The sequence below is a fragment of the Mesoplodon mirus genome, assembly GCF_964341445.2.
Source record: "Mesoplodon mirus genome assembly, chromosome: 3".
Classification (NCBI taxonomy): Eukaryota; Metazoa; Chordata; class Mammalia; order Artiodactyla; family Ziphiidae; genus Mesoplodon; species Mesoplodon mirus.
Window position 1 is genome coordinate 179,437,162 of NC_138978.1, and position 18,745 is coordinate 179,455,906.

The 18,745-nt window shown below is 43.4% G+C and overlaps 1 protein-coding gene across 1 annotated transcript; it reads right to left on the reverse strand.

Moving 5' to 3' along the window:
• Positions 1-14,366: 14,366 nt before the first annotated feature.
• FAM177B (family with sequence similarity 177 member B) lies at positions 14,367-18,331 on the reverse strand. The gene is made up of 4 exons (XM_082612078.1): positions 17,993-18,331; positions 17,641-17,707; positions 14,969-15,066; positions 14,367-14,610 (listed from the first exon to the last, which is right to left on the reverse strand). Exons 1-4 carry the CDS (start codon positions 18,158-18,160, stop codon positions 14,428-14,430), a joined length of 516 nt encoding a protein of 171 aa, XP_082468204.1. The 5' UTR covers positions 18,161-18,331; the 3' UTR covers positions 14,367-14,427.
• Positions 18,332-18,745: the final 414 nt, after the last annotated feature.

Below are 18,745 nucleotides of genomic sequence, written 5' to 3' on the forward strand. Positions count from 1 at the left end.
AACAAAATCTAGAGGCAATTGAAAGTATGGAGGAGATGGAATACTTTCAATAGTCCTTTGAGTTTGTTTGTTTTTAAAGAAAACTTCTCTTCCCTGTGCATCCTATTCTAATGATTCTATCATTGCTGTAACCACATTTTATTATAATTAACTTTTTATGTATTTGCTTCTCCAATTAACTACAAGCTCCTTGAAGGCAGAGACTGTCTCCTTGGTGTCCCCAGCACACAGCCCAGAACCTGATATATAGTAGGTATTTAATAAATGTTTCATGAATGAATAAATGAGTGAGTGAAAAAAAGCATTCACTGAATGACTTCTTTGCCCAAGCTTTAGCCTCAATACTTCTCTACATAATATATGTAATATTTTTCTTATATCTGCTTATCTGTAGCTGTGGAATATTTCAAATGTTTCAATCATGCGTGCTTTTATTTCTAACCATACTCTAAAAACTAAAGGCAAGGGCAGGGGTGTGTCTTCCGTATCCTTCAACAAAGAGATGGGATGGAACTCTGAAAAACAGAGTTGATATTACCTAAATGCTAGTTGAATGAAAGATCATATTTGTTCATTTGTTTTTTAAAGATCATATTTGGAATGATAAGCTCTAAGTCCCAGAAGATGCTGAGATCACAGAATCCCACTTCCTAATTCTTCAAAAAGACCAGGAGCATCCAGAGGACAGGGAGTGTCTTTTGTATTGTTGTATGTCCAGGACCCACTACATGGCCTGTCAGTAGTTTTCACTCAATAAATATTCAGTAGAAGAAAAGAAGGAAGGACGGGCGGATGGGAGGTGGGGGGCAGGAAGCAGGGAACTGAAGCTAGAGTTGTAAAATGATTTTGCCAAAACTTGCATCAGAACCCAGGTCTCTTCTTTCCTAGACCAGCTCTGTTTCCACTAGATCGTTCACATTTTAAACATTACTAGTGTTGTCAAAAATGTCATCTATTTTCCTGTTACCGATGGCAATTTAACTATGAGGGCAGTTGCTTTGCTTCACGGCACATGTCTCCTCCACAGACCTGAAATGCCAGTGCCCCAGATGTCTTGATTGAGAGCCCTGGTTGCAAGAAAACAAGACAAAATGCTTTGCTGCCTTAATTCTGGTGGGAATTTAATTTAATTAGCATCTGATTTACACAGCACACTTCTGACAGCTGTGTTTGTGGAGTATCCGTGGAAGCAAGAAATTACCATCCATTGAAATCATCATCAAAGCTTATTTATCTTCCTACTGCATCTTTCCAGCCTTCAGCTTCGGGGACTTCTGTGTGTTTATCGCACACTTTTATGGTAAATAATACTCTAGTAAGTGCGCGAGGATTTGCAGAGTGTTGAGTATAGGCTTGTTTCAGAGCCTTAATAGGATGAATCTGAAAATAAGGCTTTGGAGGTTTGATCAAAGGACAGGTGTTTTTTTAATGTTGCGTTCTAAGGATCATTAAGGATCTCAAAGGAGAGAATCTTACCACCTGGGTCAAAGGAGCAATCACAGCGCGGTATTCGGGGCTTGCGCAGTGTGCTCTGCTCATAGCTGCTCGGGAAGGACGTGGGAGATCGTTGATGGGCTGCCCACTGGAGCTTCCCCTCAAGTACCTGGAGCTGTCCTGCGGGGAGCAAAGGGACTGGTTGCAGAATCTTACCCCTGCTTATACTCCACGGTGCCTGGTACACAATAAATAGTTGTTGAATGAGCGAGCAAATGAATGGGATCAGGTATAATTGAACTGGAGGCAGAGCTTTAAAAAAAGCTTTGAGGGCTTCCCTGGTGGCACAGTGGTTGAGAGTCCGCCTGCCGATGCAGGGGACACGGGTTCGTGCCCTGGTCCGGGAAGATCCCACATGCCGCGCAGCGGTTGGGCTTGTGAGCCATGGCCGCTGAGCCTGCGCGTCCGGAGCCTGTGCACCGCAGCGGGGGAGGCCACAACAGTGAGAGGCACGCGTACCACAAAAAAAAAAAAAAAAGCTTTGAAAAATGATTAGCATGAGTTTATAAATCACTATAATACGGCAGGGGACTTATTAGATAAAGGAGGTTCTAACCACATATGGAGAAGGGAGATTGCACGGCTAAATAAGGGCTCAAGGGAAGTTTCAAAGAAGAGGCGGAGATAGAACTGTCTTGAATCATACTAATATTTTATGGGAGACAAATGTTTTGATAACAAGAGAAGAGAGGTGGGAATCCTAAGAGAGAAAATTATATTAACAGAGTCGAAAAGGCATGAAATAAGATGTTTTTAAGGAGGAGGGAACTTGGCTCGTAGAGATAGGAAATGTAGGGTAAGTTAGGGCTAGAGCATGAATGACCTTGAAGAATTTCAAATTTTATTCTGCAACAACTGTGGGACATTTGAAGATTTCTGAGAAGGGAAGTAACCTGATTAGATTCATGGTTTAGAAGAAAAATCTCTGGCATCGTCGTAAAGAATAGACAAGCAGAGAGAAGGAGATTTTTCATGCCCTCATGAGTTAGAGAGATTTTCAGTGTTTCTACCAGTGAAGCAACAATCAAGAAATAGGTCCATCAGTAAAGCCTGGAGGCATGGTTACTGACTTGGAAATGAGTTTCAGAGATAACACCAAGGATGAATTATCAGGATTTAGCAACGGATAGACTGACAGCTGAGAGTCAAGGTTGCCTGTTAAGTACTGAAGTTTCCAGCTGGGCTGACAGTGAGAATGGTGTTGCCATTAGAAAGAGAAAGAAGTCTAAAGAAGATACTGGTAAATATGAAACATGTTTCCCACTTTAACATGTCATTAATGTACCTGACACAGGCCCATTTTCTTCATACCATTCCAGCTTGATACAATAAGACAAAGTGAGAGAGTGGCATTGACATATACACACTACCAAATGTAAAATAGATAGCTAGTGGGAAGCAGCCGCATAGCACAGGAGGATCAGCTCGGTGCTTTGTGACCACCTAGAGGGGTGGGATAGGGAGGGTGGGAGGGAGATGCAAGAGGGAGGAGTTATGGGGATATATGTATACATACAGCTGATTCACTTTGTTATACAGCAAAAACTAACAAAACATTGTAAAACCATTATACTCCAGTGAAGATGTTAAAAAAAAAGAATATTAGAATTAAAAGACACTTTACAGATTATCTAGTTTAGTGTTTCTCAAAGCAATTTCCTCAGATTGCTACTGATTGAAATGCTCCACGCACATGTGATTTTATAAGCAAATACCTTGGGAAATATTGTATACTATATCTGCCTTTTGGAGCTTCACAATGCACAGTAACATATTAAACACCTTGACAAGGCAACTTCTGCAGCAGAGAACTTTCCTTCATTTTCTTAAATTAAGTTTCTCAGACCTTTCTTAAATATAAAATGTATTAATATTCAGAAGAACGTTTTTTTCCCCCAAAGCTAACTTAGTCCAAACTCCTCACTTCATAGATTAGAAAACCAGGCCCAGAGATGTTAGGGAAGCATTGACTGAAACCACCCACCTTGGCCAGGTCCGATGATAATCACTCGCATGAGTTGCCTCACAAGAGGTCCCCATAAGGAACACGGTGCTGCCACTGAAAACTAATGGGGAGAATTAGGGAGGGGCCAAAAGGAGGGAGGAGACGCCAGCCCATAATATGTCCTACCAACCTCCGAGAATCCTCACTGGAATCCATCTTGGCTGAGAGATGCGCCTTGGCTGAGAGATGCGTGCGCAACCAGGAAGAACGCTGAGTCTGACCAAATATGGGCCAAGCAAGATGATTGGCCAGAGACAACCCAGCAACTAACCCCATCACCATAAAGCCTGAGGCTGTGAGCCACGTGGCAGAGCAGTTCTCCTGGGGTCCCTCACCCTGCTGCTCTCCACCTGGGCTCCCCTTTCCAGTAAAAGTCTTTTGTTTTGTCAGTACGTGTGTCTGTCGGACAATTCATTCCCGAGTGCTAGATAAGAGCCCACTCTCAGGCCCTGGACGGAGTGCCCCTTCCTGCAACAGAGATAATTAAATGATATTTCTGAAGTCACAGAACTTTCTAGTAGCAGAATCAGGACTAGAATCTAATTTTCACAATTCCTTACACAGTGCTCTTTCTACCTTTCTGGATTTCTAATTCATATGCAGGTGATTTGTGTATCTTTCCTAAACTAGGATCAGCCAGAGGGTTTAAGACTCCATATGTCTAATCCCGCCCTCTTCTCTCAGATCTCCTCCTACCTCAGGCAGGAGGCTCCTTCACACCCCCAAGGAGTGGTATGATTCTGCATGCAATTCCAGTATATGGTTTTTTTTCCCCACACTAAGCAATTCTCTGACACCGGCTGGTTGTCCTACAATTCAGCTCACTTCTGACACTATCCACCTGGAGATGGCATCAGATCCCACAGCTTAACAGCTCAGTCCTACAAGATTGCCCACCCCTTTCTGCTGCTTGTCCTCTGTGCTTCTAACTGGCTATAGGTGGGAGGTTCCAATGACCCCCTTCTTGGCTTCCATTCATTTGCTAGAGCGGCTCACAGAACCCAGGGAAACATTTTTACTTACCAGATTACTGGTTTATTATAAAAGGCTGTAACTCAGGAACAGCCAGATGGATGAGATGCATAGGTTAAGCTATGGGGAAGGGCATGCAGCTTGCATGCTCTCTGAGCTTGTCACTCTCCCCACATCTCCACGTGTTCACAGTGCCGCAGCTCTCTGAACCCTGTAGCTCAGGAGTTTTTAGGGAGGCTTCATTACATAGGCACGACTGATTAAATCAGTGGGCATTGGTGATTGAACTCTCCCATCCCTGGGAGTCTCAGGTGGGGTATGGAAGCAAGGGGTATGTGGTGGGGCTGAAAGTTCCAGTCCTCTAATCACATGACTGGTCCTTCTGGTAACCAGGCCCCATACTTAGGTGGGTCCAAAAGCCACCTTGTTAATATAACACAAGGCGTCTTTATCCCTCTCATCACAGGAAATTCCAAGGGTTTTAGGATCTCTGTGCCAGAAATGGGGACAAAGACAAAATATATATTTCTTATTATAAATTGCCATATCACAGGGGGTGAAGAGCTTAACTTCCCTTTCTACCTTCCCTTCCTATCTTTCTAGGGAAAGATAAAAGTTGCCGAGTGCTTGGGAACCAGTTGAGAGGAAACCTCTCCATTTTACTCTGACTCAGAATGGAGTTCCTAACCCATCCTCTTGTGAAACCACGACTCTCCCTTTCAAAGTGAAGAATATCCCCTCATCCATCTCCTTGGGCTCATTGCTCTCTGGACAAATCCTCTTTCATTGTTGGTAACTGTCTCCCTACTTCACGTGGAGTCTGATCCCAGCAGACAAGGACCTGCACATTGACAACTCTCTGACAGCAGTTCCTGGGAGCACATTCCTGGCCGGGTCCCTCAGCTTAGCTGCCCTTGGTATAGAATTGTACCATCTATCTCAACAAGATCCCGCTTTCCTGAGGGCAGCAACTGAGGTCATATTTCTGTTTTCCCCAGAGTGACACATCTCAGTAGATAGCAGCTAAATTGAACCATCCATGGCTGCATATCAATGTGTGTGTCTGGAGGTGTTAAATATACAATATTCCCTTTTCCATAGAGTCATAACTCTAGCAGGAACTAAAGCAGAGTAGAGCTTAGGAATAACCTTTAGTATACATTCTCACTGTACAGTTTTCTGCTTCTGGGTATTAACCCACAGGGGTTGAGGGGACCAAAGGGAATAAGGTAACACTGATGGAAGCTTATGAATAGAACGTTGAATGGTGCTTTTGTTAGGGAAGCGTTCACTGACACCACCCGCCTTGGCCAAGCACCATGATAACCACTCGCATGAGTTGTCTTGCAGCAAGAGGTCCCCATAAGGAACACGGTGCTGCCACCGAAAACTAACCAGGAGAATTTGAGAGGGGCCGGAAGGAGGGAAGAGATGCCAGTCCATAATACGTCCTACCAACTTCCCAGAATCCTTTTCACTGGAATCCATCTTGGCTGAGAGATGTGAGCACCACCAGGAAGGACCCTGAGTCAGACTGAATATGGGCCAAGCAAGATGATTGGCCAGAGACAACCCAGCAACTAACCCGTCACCATAAAACCTGAGGCTGTGAGCCACGTGGCAGAGCGGTTCTCCTGGGGTCCCTCACCCTGCTGCTCTCCAGCCAGGCGCCCCTTCCCAATAAAGTCTTTTGCTTTGTCAGCATGTGTGTCTCTCAGACAATTCATTTCCGAGTGTTAGACAAGAGACCACTCTCGGGCCCTGGAAGGGGTCCCCCTTCCTGGAACACTTCTGCATCTCAAGTTCGGATATCAATTGATTCTCACCATTCTTGGGGGTGGGTGGTTTTTTATTATCCTCATTTTGAGGACAACCCTGAGGCTTGGCTTGTCTATGGCTACAGCTAATGACTGGAGAAACCGGAATTGAAATCTAGGGTTCCTGGCTCTTGAATACTCACTAAGCTTTCCCTTTAAACACCAAGATATGTTTCCTTCCCATTCGCTTTAAGCCTCTGTTGGGATCCGCTGGGTATTTCATGCACTCATTGTCCCCCAGTCAACTGAATGGAGGACTTTTGGTTCTCAGTTATACAGTTCTATGTGATCACAGTTAATCTGTGAGAGGAGTGAACTCCGGCCCAGGTACTTCTTCATAAATATTAGGATGCTGAACTTTATTTGGAAGCAATGGGGAGCCAAGATGACAGTTTTCTGCATAAAAATGTAAACGTTTAAGTGTGTTTAAATCGGGACTGCATGAAACAACGTGAAGCAGAGAAGAGAGCTGTTCCTGCACATTGCATAATGGAAACACCGACCAACGGGCGGCGTAATAGTTAGCTAAATAAGGTAGCAGTAACTTCCTAAATGTATGTTGGGTACTAGATGTATCAGTCAAGGTTCTCCAGAGAAAGAGAATGGAAGGGATTTATTTCAAGGGATTGTCTTATGCAATGGTGGAGGCTGGCAGGTCCATACTCTGTAGGGCAGGCCGGCAGGCTGGAAGCTCAGGTTGCATTTGATGCTGCAGTCGTGAGGCAGACTTCCTTCCTCTTTGAGGAACCCCAGTTTGTCCTCTTATGGCCTTTCAACCAACTGGATGAGGCCCATCCACATTACTGAGAGTAATTTCCTTTACGTAACGTCAACTGATTTTTAGATGTTAACCACATCTGCAGGATACCTTCGTAGTAACACTTGGATTAATGTTTGATTAAATAACTGGGCATTAGAGCCTAGCCAAGTTGACACATAAAACTAACCATCACATGAGCCAATGAGGAAGACTGACATTTCAATCAATTGCCTAAAATTAACATTAATAAAGTTCGTATATAAAGTTTCAAGAACTACCTTTCCTAGAATTTGAAGATGAAGCTGTGCATTCTCCCACCATCAACACATTCTTGGGAGCCATCTTGTTCTTGGGGGTCATCTTGCTCTGTCACTGAAACTAATTCTTTTTCCCAAGACAGCTGGAGACCATCATGAAATATTTATCTTAGGACACATTTTATACAGAAATTCACTCAATTCTGGATAGAATGTCGTTTCTACCACTTTGCCCTGATTTATACAGCTGGTCAGCCCGAGGCAGCCTTGAAGATGACAAACTAAATGTGTCAGGTAAATTGTATCCACTTCCTTTCAAATGATTTGTTGGGAGACCTTAATCTTCTTTTTCTCAGTGTAAATACTGTCCAACCAAATTAAATTCAGACTGATGTCACTCCCACTTTGTCCCCAACATAAATGAAATCGTACACAGAAGATTTTCCCTAAAGAGATTTCAGCATTTTTTTTCCCCTCTTTTGCCTGAAAAGCTTACTATTGTGTTTGCTAGCTCTTGGCAAGCCTGCATAAGTTGCCTGAGAATCAAAATGGTTAAAGGTGTGGTTGATTTCATTTTGCTGTAGGTATAAGAAATAATTATATCTTGTGGTTGGAGATGGTGCAATTTGGCAGAGAGCAGAAACTTTTACAGGAATAACTGAAAGGTATCATCACCAACAAGCCTGCAGAGATGAAAAAGACCCAAACAATTCTTGTCAGGCTGTTCATCCAGGGGAAGATGCTCAAATGATGCTTGGAGATATGGAGATAAAGGGTAGATGCCTGTGTGCATTTGCCAGAGAGCTTCCCTGATCACTTCAGACTTCTTGAATTTCCACACGAAAGGTTAAGGTTTAGGGTGACTCCTTCATTAGAAAAGAAAAATAATAAAATTAATTTTAATTTGCCTACATTACACACAAGGAAGTGTGGTGGTAATAACCTAAAACATCAAGAATCAGGAGAATCATTTAAATTTAGTTTATTGATTAAATCAACTGGAGTTTGCTATGTAATTTGTTAATTGGGGATATTTTTGGCTGGCAAGGATATAGGGTTTAAATATCATCGGGAGGGGAAGTTAGTTAGCCCCTCCCCAATGTATCATTGGATCGTGGAAGCTGCCAGATAGAACTGGGCAATACTTTTTCTCCACATACTCTTTAGCATCCATAAATCTACAAAAGGCAGAGATGCCTCCTGGGAGGAAAAGGACTAGGATTGGAACTCCTTCTTCAAGGTTCAAAGATAAAAACATGGGGTAGAATGAACGGAGATGGTACTGACCAAGCTTAGGTGGTATGAAAGGACAATAAAGGCCCAAGAGGAAACCCACTATACAAGTGGGGAGGTCTGGACTGCTGACAAGCATTATATCTTTGTCTAGATTGTTGGCGGGGAGTGTTCTGGGTATAGAGTATGGCTAATGGTAGAATCCCTTCCTAGTAAGCCAATTTGACATTATGATTGTGCTTTGGGGAAAATGGCTGTGGGTCTGTAATATCACTAAAGAGTTGTACTTTCTAGGAGGCTCCTTTTTTTTTTTTTTTTGTGGTGGGGATGCTCATGACTAATATATCAGAGAAGTGTTTTCCTGGTCTACTGAAGATCCACCTGGGTAAATAAGCAGGTGGAAAATATAGGAATGAACAGTGGTGGCAAATAAAACAGCCAGACTAAACTTGCAGGAGCTGGTTGCCTGGATAAGCCTCAACACAACACAATAAGACAGGAGGAATAACTGATTCAGCTCAGCAAGATCAGCCTAGCCTTGAGGAGTAAGGCCAAATTCTGGCCCTCTGGGAGCACTGTGATTCTTGGATGAGTACCTCTGGAGTCCTTATGCATATTTAGGAATAAAAAACCTATTAGTTATTCATTGCTATGTAAAAAATTCCCCCAGTATTAGCAGCTCAAAACAACAAACATTTATTATGTCACAGTTTCTCTGAGGCAGGAACCCAGGAGTGGCTTAGCTGCAAGGTTCGGGCTCAGGATATCTGGTGAGGTTTCAGGCAGCTGTCGTTGGCTGAAGCTGCAGTCATACTGGGGCTGGAGGAAGAGCATCTAAAAACACCCTGTCAGTGTGCAGCTCCCGCACAAGCCTCCCGTTAACCTGAAGCCATTCATCCCGGGAACTCTCAAGTCTTGATTGATGCGAGCAGAGCTTCCAGGAATGACATGCAATGGGGAGCCCTTGTTCCTGGAGAGGCCCGGGGCCCCATCAGCCACAAAACCAAATTAGGGAATTACTGTTGTTACCTTTGCAGCCCAGTATCAAATGCATTTCAAGTGGGCCGCCTCCAAAGAGGTGTATATCCGGGTGGTTAGGCCAGGCTATGCCATCAGAGGCCTGAAGGGCCCCAGCTTCCCAAGGCCTCCTGAAAAGGTGTGTACTGCCCAGGCACCTGCTGTGTGGTTCCGGGTAGCCAGGGATCTGGAACAGGAAAAGGGTCTGGAGAGGCTGGGACACAGGAGGGGACTCTTGGGGGACAAGTCGTACGCCTAGTAGCAAACCCTAGCCTCCCCAATGGGGAATAGAGCTCAAGCTTACCCGAATGCCTTGTGGGGTGGGGAGGGGCGGGGCCGGCGGGCGGGCCAGGGAATCCTCCAGTTAAGAGTCACCCCGGAGCCCTGGTTGCAGGAGAAGCCCGGAGCCAATCAGGCAGCAAGCTCAAATGTGGACTGTCGCCAACTTGCTTCTGCCCACTCAGAGTGATGGGGGTGAGGGGTTGCTGTGGTGACTGTGCAGACCTCCCCAGACCTGGACGCCCCCGCCGTCCCAGGTCTGCGGACGGCATACGTACTGCGCATGCGGGTGGCGAGCAGTTCCGGATGGCCAGGCATCTGGGACACAGCAAGGGTTGGGAGAGGCCAGGTCACTGTAGAATGTCCAGGGACAAGGCTTAATCTAGACAAATGCGCATATTCCCCTTGAAGGCAGAGCTGGAGGATACTGGACTGCACGGCCAAGGGTGGGGAAGGGCAGGCCGGCCGTGGGGGGGGGGGGAAGGGGGAGGGGTGTGCCCCCTAGTAAGAGGCACGAGAGCTATGGTTTTGCAGGAGAAGCCTGGGGTCTCGTCGGGCGGCAAGTCCGAAGGGTGATTTCAGGGCATGGGCCCCCTCCACACTGAAGACTGGGTTGGTGGTTAGGGCTGAAGGGATGTGTGTGTATTAATACTATGCCTGCCGGTCCTGCGCATTTTCTGGAGGAAGGCGGAATATGACCCACCCCGGGACCAGTACTGGGCCAGGATCCAGTTCACAGGATTAGGGGCACCATGGTTGGCTCTTGGGGGAAAAGAGACCTGTCGAAATTCCTTCATTCCTCGCTGGCTGTTCGCAGGAGACCTTAGTTCTTTACCAAATGGACCTCTCCACAGGCTGCAAGATTCTCACAAGGTGGCAGCTGGCTCCCCCCAGAGCAAGTGAGCCAAGAGAGTAAAAGAGAGAGACCAAAACAGAAGCCATAGAGTCTCTTATAACAATCTGAGAAGTGTCATACATCACTTCTGACATATTCTGGAGGTCACATAGACCACCCTGGTTCAGTATGAGAGAGGCTACCAGGAGGTAAAGATTATTGGGGACCATTTGAGAGGCTGGCCACGGAAAGACTGGATGTCCTTATAATTTAGCTATCTCAAACTTAAGGCCAATAGGAGTGCAGAGCTTTTTGTCTGTTTGGTTGATAGATAACAGTATGTCCATGAAAATAATCAATAAACAATCTATAATAGGAATAGAAAAGAGTTTTATTTCAGCCAAATTAAGGGCTATAGGCCAGAAGACAGCCTCTCAGATAATTCTGAGGAACTGCTCCAGAGAAGCATGGTTTTCAGCACAGTTTTATGTCTTGTCAGAACAAAGAACATTAAACAAGTCTGGGATACATTTCTTCAAGGTTTCAAAAAACAGATCAGCATGTACATGGTGAGTCAATATGGCCTTGGCACCTGGGAAGGGAGTCTTATCAATGAAGGAGTACCAGTATTGGCATCCCAGGAGGAGAGACATTTAATTTTTATTTTTAACATGGACATTCTTTACTTCTGGTCAATGCACCCTTTTCTTTAATAATTAAAGCAGATGTACAATGTATGTGTGATAGGCCACAAATAGGCTGTTGTAGTTAGCATAAAATTCAGGTTAACTCATGTATAAGCCAGAATGACTTCCCCATACCTCAGTGTGTAAAAATTTCTTTTATCAAATAACTGGCACATACTAGATGCCCAATTAATATTAAAGGGATGAATTAATTTTAATATTAAGGGAAATGTGAACTTCTCTTGCAGCCACAGGCTGATAATATCTGGGCAGTGGTTTCTATTTGTTTTCCTTATTATATTTAGCTCGAGATTCAGTTGATTGCATATGGCAACTGACCTTAAGACAAGGTAATCTCCCTTTTTTTTAGTGGAAAAGAAAATTAGATTGAGAGTAAAACATTTACTAGATAAAATTTACTTCTATGAATATCACACTTTGGTTTGCCTAGTTCTCTAGAATCAGCAATAAGTAGTTATCTTCCAGGATACCATTTAATTGAGAAAAGTCAAAAAGAGTTCATCACAGGATCTATTTTGAAGCAAAATAGCAAATAAACCAGAAACACAGTTTTAGTATGGCCTGACACCTGAGATGCAGGTAACCAATGCTTCACTGGTGGACTTGGCCACTTCTTCTGACATGTCATAAAGCTCTCAGATTTACCTCATGTTGAAATTGGACTAGCAGGGCCTTTTGGATGAAGAACTAAGACTGACTCCTTAATGGAGACAAACTATTCAGACTCCTTGAAACCATGATTTTCATAAATATTACTAATTAAAATTGATACAATGATTTGAGTACCTAATTAGAGCCATGTGCTTTTCCTCAATTTTCACTTCTTATTCTAACCTGTTTTACACATGGGAACACTGAGAATTTGAGTAAACTGGGCTACCAGGTTAGAAAAAGGCAGCCGAGGGCTTCCCTGGTGGCACAGTGGTTGAGAGTCTGCCTGCCGATGCAGGGGACACAGGTTCGTGTCCCGGTCTGGGAAGATCCCATGTGCCGCGGAGCGGCTGGGCCTGTGAGCCATGGCCACTGAGCCTGCGCGTCCGGAGCCTGTGCTCCGCAATGGGAGAGGCCACAACAGTGAGAGGCCTGCGTACTGCAAAAAAATAAAAATAATAAATAAAAATAAATAAATAAATAAAAGAAAGAAAGAAAGAAAGAGGCAGCCGAACTGAGATCAAATCAGTATCGCAGTGACTTTTCAGCTTATAATTTATCCCTTACACCACTGGAAAAAAGTGTTTCCCTTTCTCAGCTGTCTAAGGAGGTCCACACCCCTAAAAGTTAGTTGCTGTCAAGTGACTTGCTTTGGTGGAAGAAACATAAGCAGAGGTGACATGATTCATTCTTAGTGGGGACAGTGATTGCCAGTGCTTAACTATCCACTTCACTTCTACTTCTGCAGCCCTGAAAGCATCAGTTTGGAGGAACCATAGGATCAAAGGAGTATGTGCTACTGAGCCAGCACCTGGAGAACGCAGTGGGGAGCCATCTGAACCGATGGTGGAACTCCCATGAGAAGGAAAGAAACTTCTGTTGTTTTAAGCCACTGAGATTTTGGAGTTGTCTGTTTATGCTGGATAACCTATCTTATCCTCATGTATTCAACTAACCACACGTTATTCTCTAGGCCTACTTCTGTCCTTGATTTCATATCAAATCAATTCCAACTTCCCATTCTCTTAGAGTTATTATTTCAGTTTTATATGGCCGCATAGCAAACCACTCCACAACTTAAAATGACTTAGTGTTTCTTATGACTCTGTGAGCTGATTGGTCTCAGCTGCATGGCTCATCTACTACACATAGGGCAGGAGAAGTTCACTTATGTGGCTGCATTTGCTGGGGAGCATGGCTGGAAGATGGTCTTTCATCTTTGGGGTCCTCTCTCCACGTGGCCTCACATCATTCAGAAGGCTAACGCAAACTTCTTTACAACGTGAAGCTTTCTAAGAGGACAAGTCCCCGGTGCACGTGTTCATCAAGCATCCAGTTGCACCACATTTGCTACTATCTCACTGGCCAAAGCAGGTAACATAGCCAAGGCCAGAGTCAATGTAGGTGGGGCTGTGTGAGGACATGAATTACAGAAGGCATGGTTCTTTGGGGACCTTCCATATAACAGTCTATAACAGCCATTAATTAAGCATTAACAACTAATATTCACAGTTTTAAAAGAGTTTTCACATTTATTATTTCATGTCGTTTAACAGTAACCCTTGAGAAACAAATAAATGCCAACCCTATTTTACAAAGAAAGAGACTGGGGCTCAGAAATTTAGACACCTAAAATCACACGACTAGTAAAAGGCAGAATTGGGACTTGAACTCAGGTCTTTTTACTGCAAAACCTGTGCTTTTCTATATCACAGCTACCTTTGGCCAGCACAACCTGTGTTATCCGGCTACGATTTCCATGTTTGATCTTTACAGTTTTGGAAAACTTGTTGACAAGTAAACGAGAGAATCATTCACTTTTTCCAAATACTTTTTCTAGAGCTTAGATTGTTTATTTATTTATTTTTGACGTGTCTGGGGAGAAATGCACCCAACTCTCAAAGACTGCTATGTTGAAACAGAGTTATTAGCAATGTTTGCTTAATGCAAAGCAAGCCCCAAGTAAGCCCACATAGCTATTGCGAAGGACACGGCTTATGTCAAATCCTGAAAGGATTTAGACTTCACAATGCCCAAAGTTTCTTTTGAGGAACAGAAGTTTCTATACCCTCGCCATGTGACAAAGAGTTTCAGCCTAAAACTCCCATGCCCAAGTTCCTTAAGGCATTTATACTACTGTGCGAATGTCAAGCCCACAACTGACGGACAGGACTTCTATCCCTGGGGTGGCGTGGGGTTGCTGGGCTTATAAATAAACATTTGCATCGAGAAAGAACCCACAATTGTTCTCATGCTTGTTTACAATCCCTGGCTGCTGGAGACTAAATCACAAAGAGGTTGAGATCAGATCTGGCTCAGAAGTACGACCTGTGGAGCTGTTGCCCTGGTAAGCAATGACCGAGGAAGAGAGATCCAGGGGAACTATAGCCCCGCTGCCCATTAGGAGCTGGAATCTGCCATCAGGCCCTCGCTGGATGAGATACTCCACCGAGGAATGCCCTCGGCAATGTCCTGTTGTCTCGTTCCATACTCTCGGCCCCCAGCCTCCAGGTGACACGTTTCATTGGGAATGGTGGCTGGTTGGGCCTTTGATCCATTCCCTTCACTTTCCTTGTCACTTTCCTGATACAGAGAGAAATAAGGAAGTGTTTAACAGTAAACTCAATACCTCTGATCTCTCCCTCTTGTAGAGACACCCTTCTAAGAAGCTTCCCCTTTATGCGATCTCAGGCTTCACACTCGACTACCATCTACGAACTATCTCATGACCTTCTAACTTCACACAAGAGAGGCAAATACAAATAAACATCATGGGGTGAGGGGCATTAGAAAAAGAAGTCAGTCTGACCATGGGAGCTCAGTGAGACTGCAGTTACATGAATTACCAGGTGGGAAAATACTCCTCTGTAAGGGCCCAAATCAGGAACAACCAACATTCTCATCTCAGGGCTCTTGGTGTCCCCAGCGGGATGTCACATACCTTATTTTGTGTTCTATGGTACTCATTTAACATATACTGGTATTTGGGTTGATTAAGACCAAAGAAGACAGCAAATCTTCCACCAAGGAATTCACACGCTAGAAGAAAGAAAAACGCTTTGGTAAACTGAATTAATAATTAAAGCTTAGACTCAGTGGAGATGCCAAAAGTCTCAACTTGCCCTCAGATGATCTATTACTATACTTAACTTCAAGGCTGACAAAAGATTTCAATTGCTTCAGACTCTCAAAAAGTCCTAGGACTCAAAGGGAATTTGTTAAATCTTCTGTCTTCACCTAGGATTACATGTAAACTATCCTCTCCAGATGAATATATCAGGGGAGATTTTCAAAATACTTAATAACAGATACAGGTCCTGAGCAATCAGAACAGATGTTGCCTATCCCCATGCGTATCATCTGATCATCAGCTGCGAGTATGTTGCAAAGTATACCCAAAATTAAATCCAATGTTACCGAGACCCATGTCAGAAATCCTTCCATGCATCAAAACAAACTCCTTCCTAGCAGCAATTTAAGACCTTCCTTGTCTGCCTTCAGTTACAGTATCAAGGTGGTCTGCAGCCTCAGGGATTGTTAGAGTTAGGGATAAAGGTTTAGCATGAATAACGAGGGGTTTCCAAAAAGGTCTCTCCTAGAGATGTTCTCCTGTAAAAGTATAGGACTTCCGATGTGCCTCCCCCCATTGTAGGACTTTCTGATTCCCATGATTCATTCCACTTCTGAAGAAATGGCTCATACAGTGCATCAAAATGATGCTCTCTATTCTTTTTTTAATATGCTTTATCCTTTCAAAAATACTCTAACTCTGTAATCTGTTTGTTTGCCACAGTACCTAGTACACGTGCATAAGAGAAGTTTCTAAAACATTAGAATAAATCTCAGGAAGTTTTCCTGTTTATGACCTACTAGAATCTTACATGGAAAAAATTAACTACCAGTGTGGTCTGGGTCCCAGCTCTAACCAAAGTCTCTGTGTAAAGATCAGACTGTTAGCGTATTTATGCCTTCACTACAATCTGGAGGCCCCCGGCAGAAGCCCTTTCAGGCTACAGTTCCATTTGGAACCCTGAAGGCAGATTGATTCCCTGTGTGTCCTGCCCCTGTCATCTGAAGTCAAAGCCCAACATAGAAATCACTGTAGTCCCTGTTCTCCTTCACACTCTCATATTGCTGTACTGAGTTTTGCTTCTTTTACCTGATCTAATCTCTAAGGCTCCCTCCCTCCAAAACATTTCACTTCTTCAAACAGTCTTGCCCTAACTAAAGCACAGAAGTCTCTGGAAGGCAGCATTTCTTCTGCCAACATATTTTGGTTGAGGTAAGGTCAGTATTCACCTGGGTCTCTAAAGTAACTTCCAAATTACAAACCTTCCACCTTGATCAAAAAGCACTTAGGGCTCATACCATCTGACTAAATCTCCCTTATCATTACTTTTAATGTGATTTAAAGACCCCCTGGTCACTTTCATGGTCCCCAAGCTGGCCTTGGCCAGACATACTTTCATAGCATTCTTAAGATGTCTCCTCTGTAGTCAACATTCCTGAGTATCCCAGTCTGTAGTCCCTACACTCCTCCTGTCATGGAGGTTGTAACAAGAAATTATCATCATAGGCATGTTTACTGGCCTATATTACCCATTGAATATTAAGGCCCTTGAAAGCAAAGACTGTCATTTGTCTTTGTGTCCCAGGGTCCTGCACAGTGCTGAGCATACATGAGTACTCAATAAATGTTTATTGAATGAATGAATGAAGATCAATTCCTAAGAGCTATATTTTATATTTGCTCAGATTCTTAAAGTTGTTTCCCCCCATCACATACACGAGCATATGCAAGTTAGAAGGAAATGAGTAATTAGATGTTGCCAATTGTGATTTTTAAAAAACTGGTGAAAGTCAAACAAAATAAGATTTAGCATTTTGTCTCTTGTAAAGAGCCACTTAGGCCATTCATTATGCCCTTGGGAAGGATCAGTAAAATTGTTTATAATAGAGTGATTATGAAAAGGGAACTTGGGACTGTGTCAGGTAACAACAGTTGAAAAAAGAAAAAACTTGGAAGTTTATTCAGGTGAAGAGTCACCTCAGGGAGGACTGACTATTGTCTTCAAATATTTGAAACTCTATGAAAGAGGAATCTGGACTGGTGTTGTCTGGCTTGTAAAAAGACAACTAGGATCAACGGGAAGAACTTTAAAAGAAGATAGAATAGGGCTTCCCTGGTGGCGCAGTGGTTGAGAGTCCGCCTGCCGATGCAGGGGACGCGGGTTCGTGCCCCGGTCCAGGAAGATCCCACATGCCGTGGAGCGGCTGGGCCCGTGAGCCATGGCCGCTGAGCCTGTGCATCCAGAGCCTGTGCTCCACAACGGGAGAGGCCACAACAGTGAGAGGCCTGCGTACTGCAAAAAAAAAAAAAAAAAAGAAGATAGAATAGAAGATAGAATTTACTGAAAAGAGTTGAGAAAAGATGCCAAGGTCTGCCTGAAGATGTGAGGTTCTATGCCTTTGGGAATGTTCAAGCGTAGATATGGAAGCGACCATTTCTTCAGAATGCCACAGGGTGGGTTAAACCACTGGAAGTCCCATCTAACTCTGAGGGTCTGTAAGTCTATGTTTAGGACAGAAAAAAATAACCTTAGCAGTACTTACTAGAAAATGAGGTCCTTGCTATTCGCCCTGCCCAAAACCTTAGGTAGGACCCCCATGAAAGTTTAGACTGAAAAAAAAAGAGAAACCAAATCAGCGTAAATTAATAACAGGAGTGGTGACTGCAGAGTCTGCAGTGTAGAAGTTTCAAAATGCTTCGTAATACGTTCCATTTTCTCTCATAGATGAGAAACCTAAGATTATCAAAATTATAAGTTGATTGTACTTGGCTGTAGAAAGCAAACCAAGGAGAGCAAGGAATTAGCTTAAAACTGTGTTTTCCACAAACCTCATCTGCCTTAATCTCTCATTCACTCAGCCCCCATGTTCACTAATAATGATATTCTAAGCTTACAGGATCAAGTGTTGAATTTGTTCTCTGTTCCTCTTTTTCTTCCTCTTCCTCTGTGCTATATTCTTCCATGATGTCACGGTCAACAAAATGGATAACTCTTTTGGGAGTCCTCCTTTTGGAAGGTCTACCCTTCTCTAGTTCTAACTGCTGGAAACTGTCTTTTTCCATAAGGAAAAAACTGGTAAATGAAAAACAGGACGCCTTAAGACAATTTGCCCAGGACAGTGTTTATATAGCAGAGACGTGTCTAATTATTTTCAATGGATTGTAAAGACAGAGAGTTCAGAGGTAATCGCAGCTGTGATCTCATCAGTTCTTCAAATCCAAGAGAGGACAGTTTAGTTCTGTACCAAAACAGAAAAGATTCAATTAGTAGTGAAAATGTGAACTTTGGGTCTTCAAACAAAACTGTCAACAGGGTTCCTTTATCCTTTATTAATTGCAAAAGCTGCAGTTGCTGGTAGGGGTAGGAAGGGACCATCGCCCTGTGGAAATTCCTCAATCATTTCAATAAATACTGAGGAGCAAAATAAGTAGTGGCAAAGAGTACAGGCTTTGCACAGACAGGTGAAAATATTTGCCAAGTATATGTCTGATAAGGGACTTATTTTCAGAATATATAAAAAACTGCAATTTATAAAATATAAACAACTCAATTAAAATAAGGGCAAAGAATTTGAATAGACACTTTCCCAAAAATTTACAGATGCCAAATAAACTTAGGAGAAGTGCTCAATGTCATTAGTCATTAGA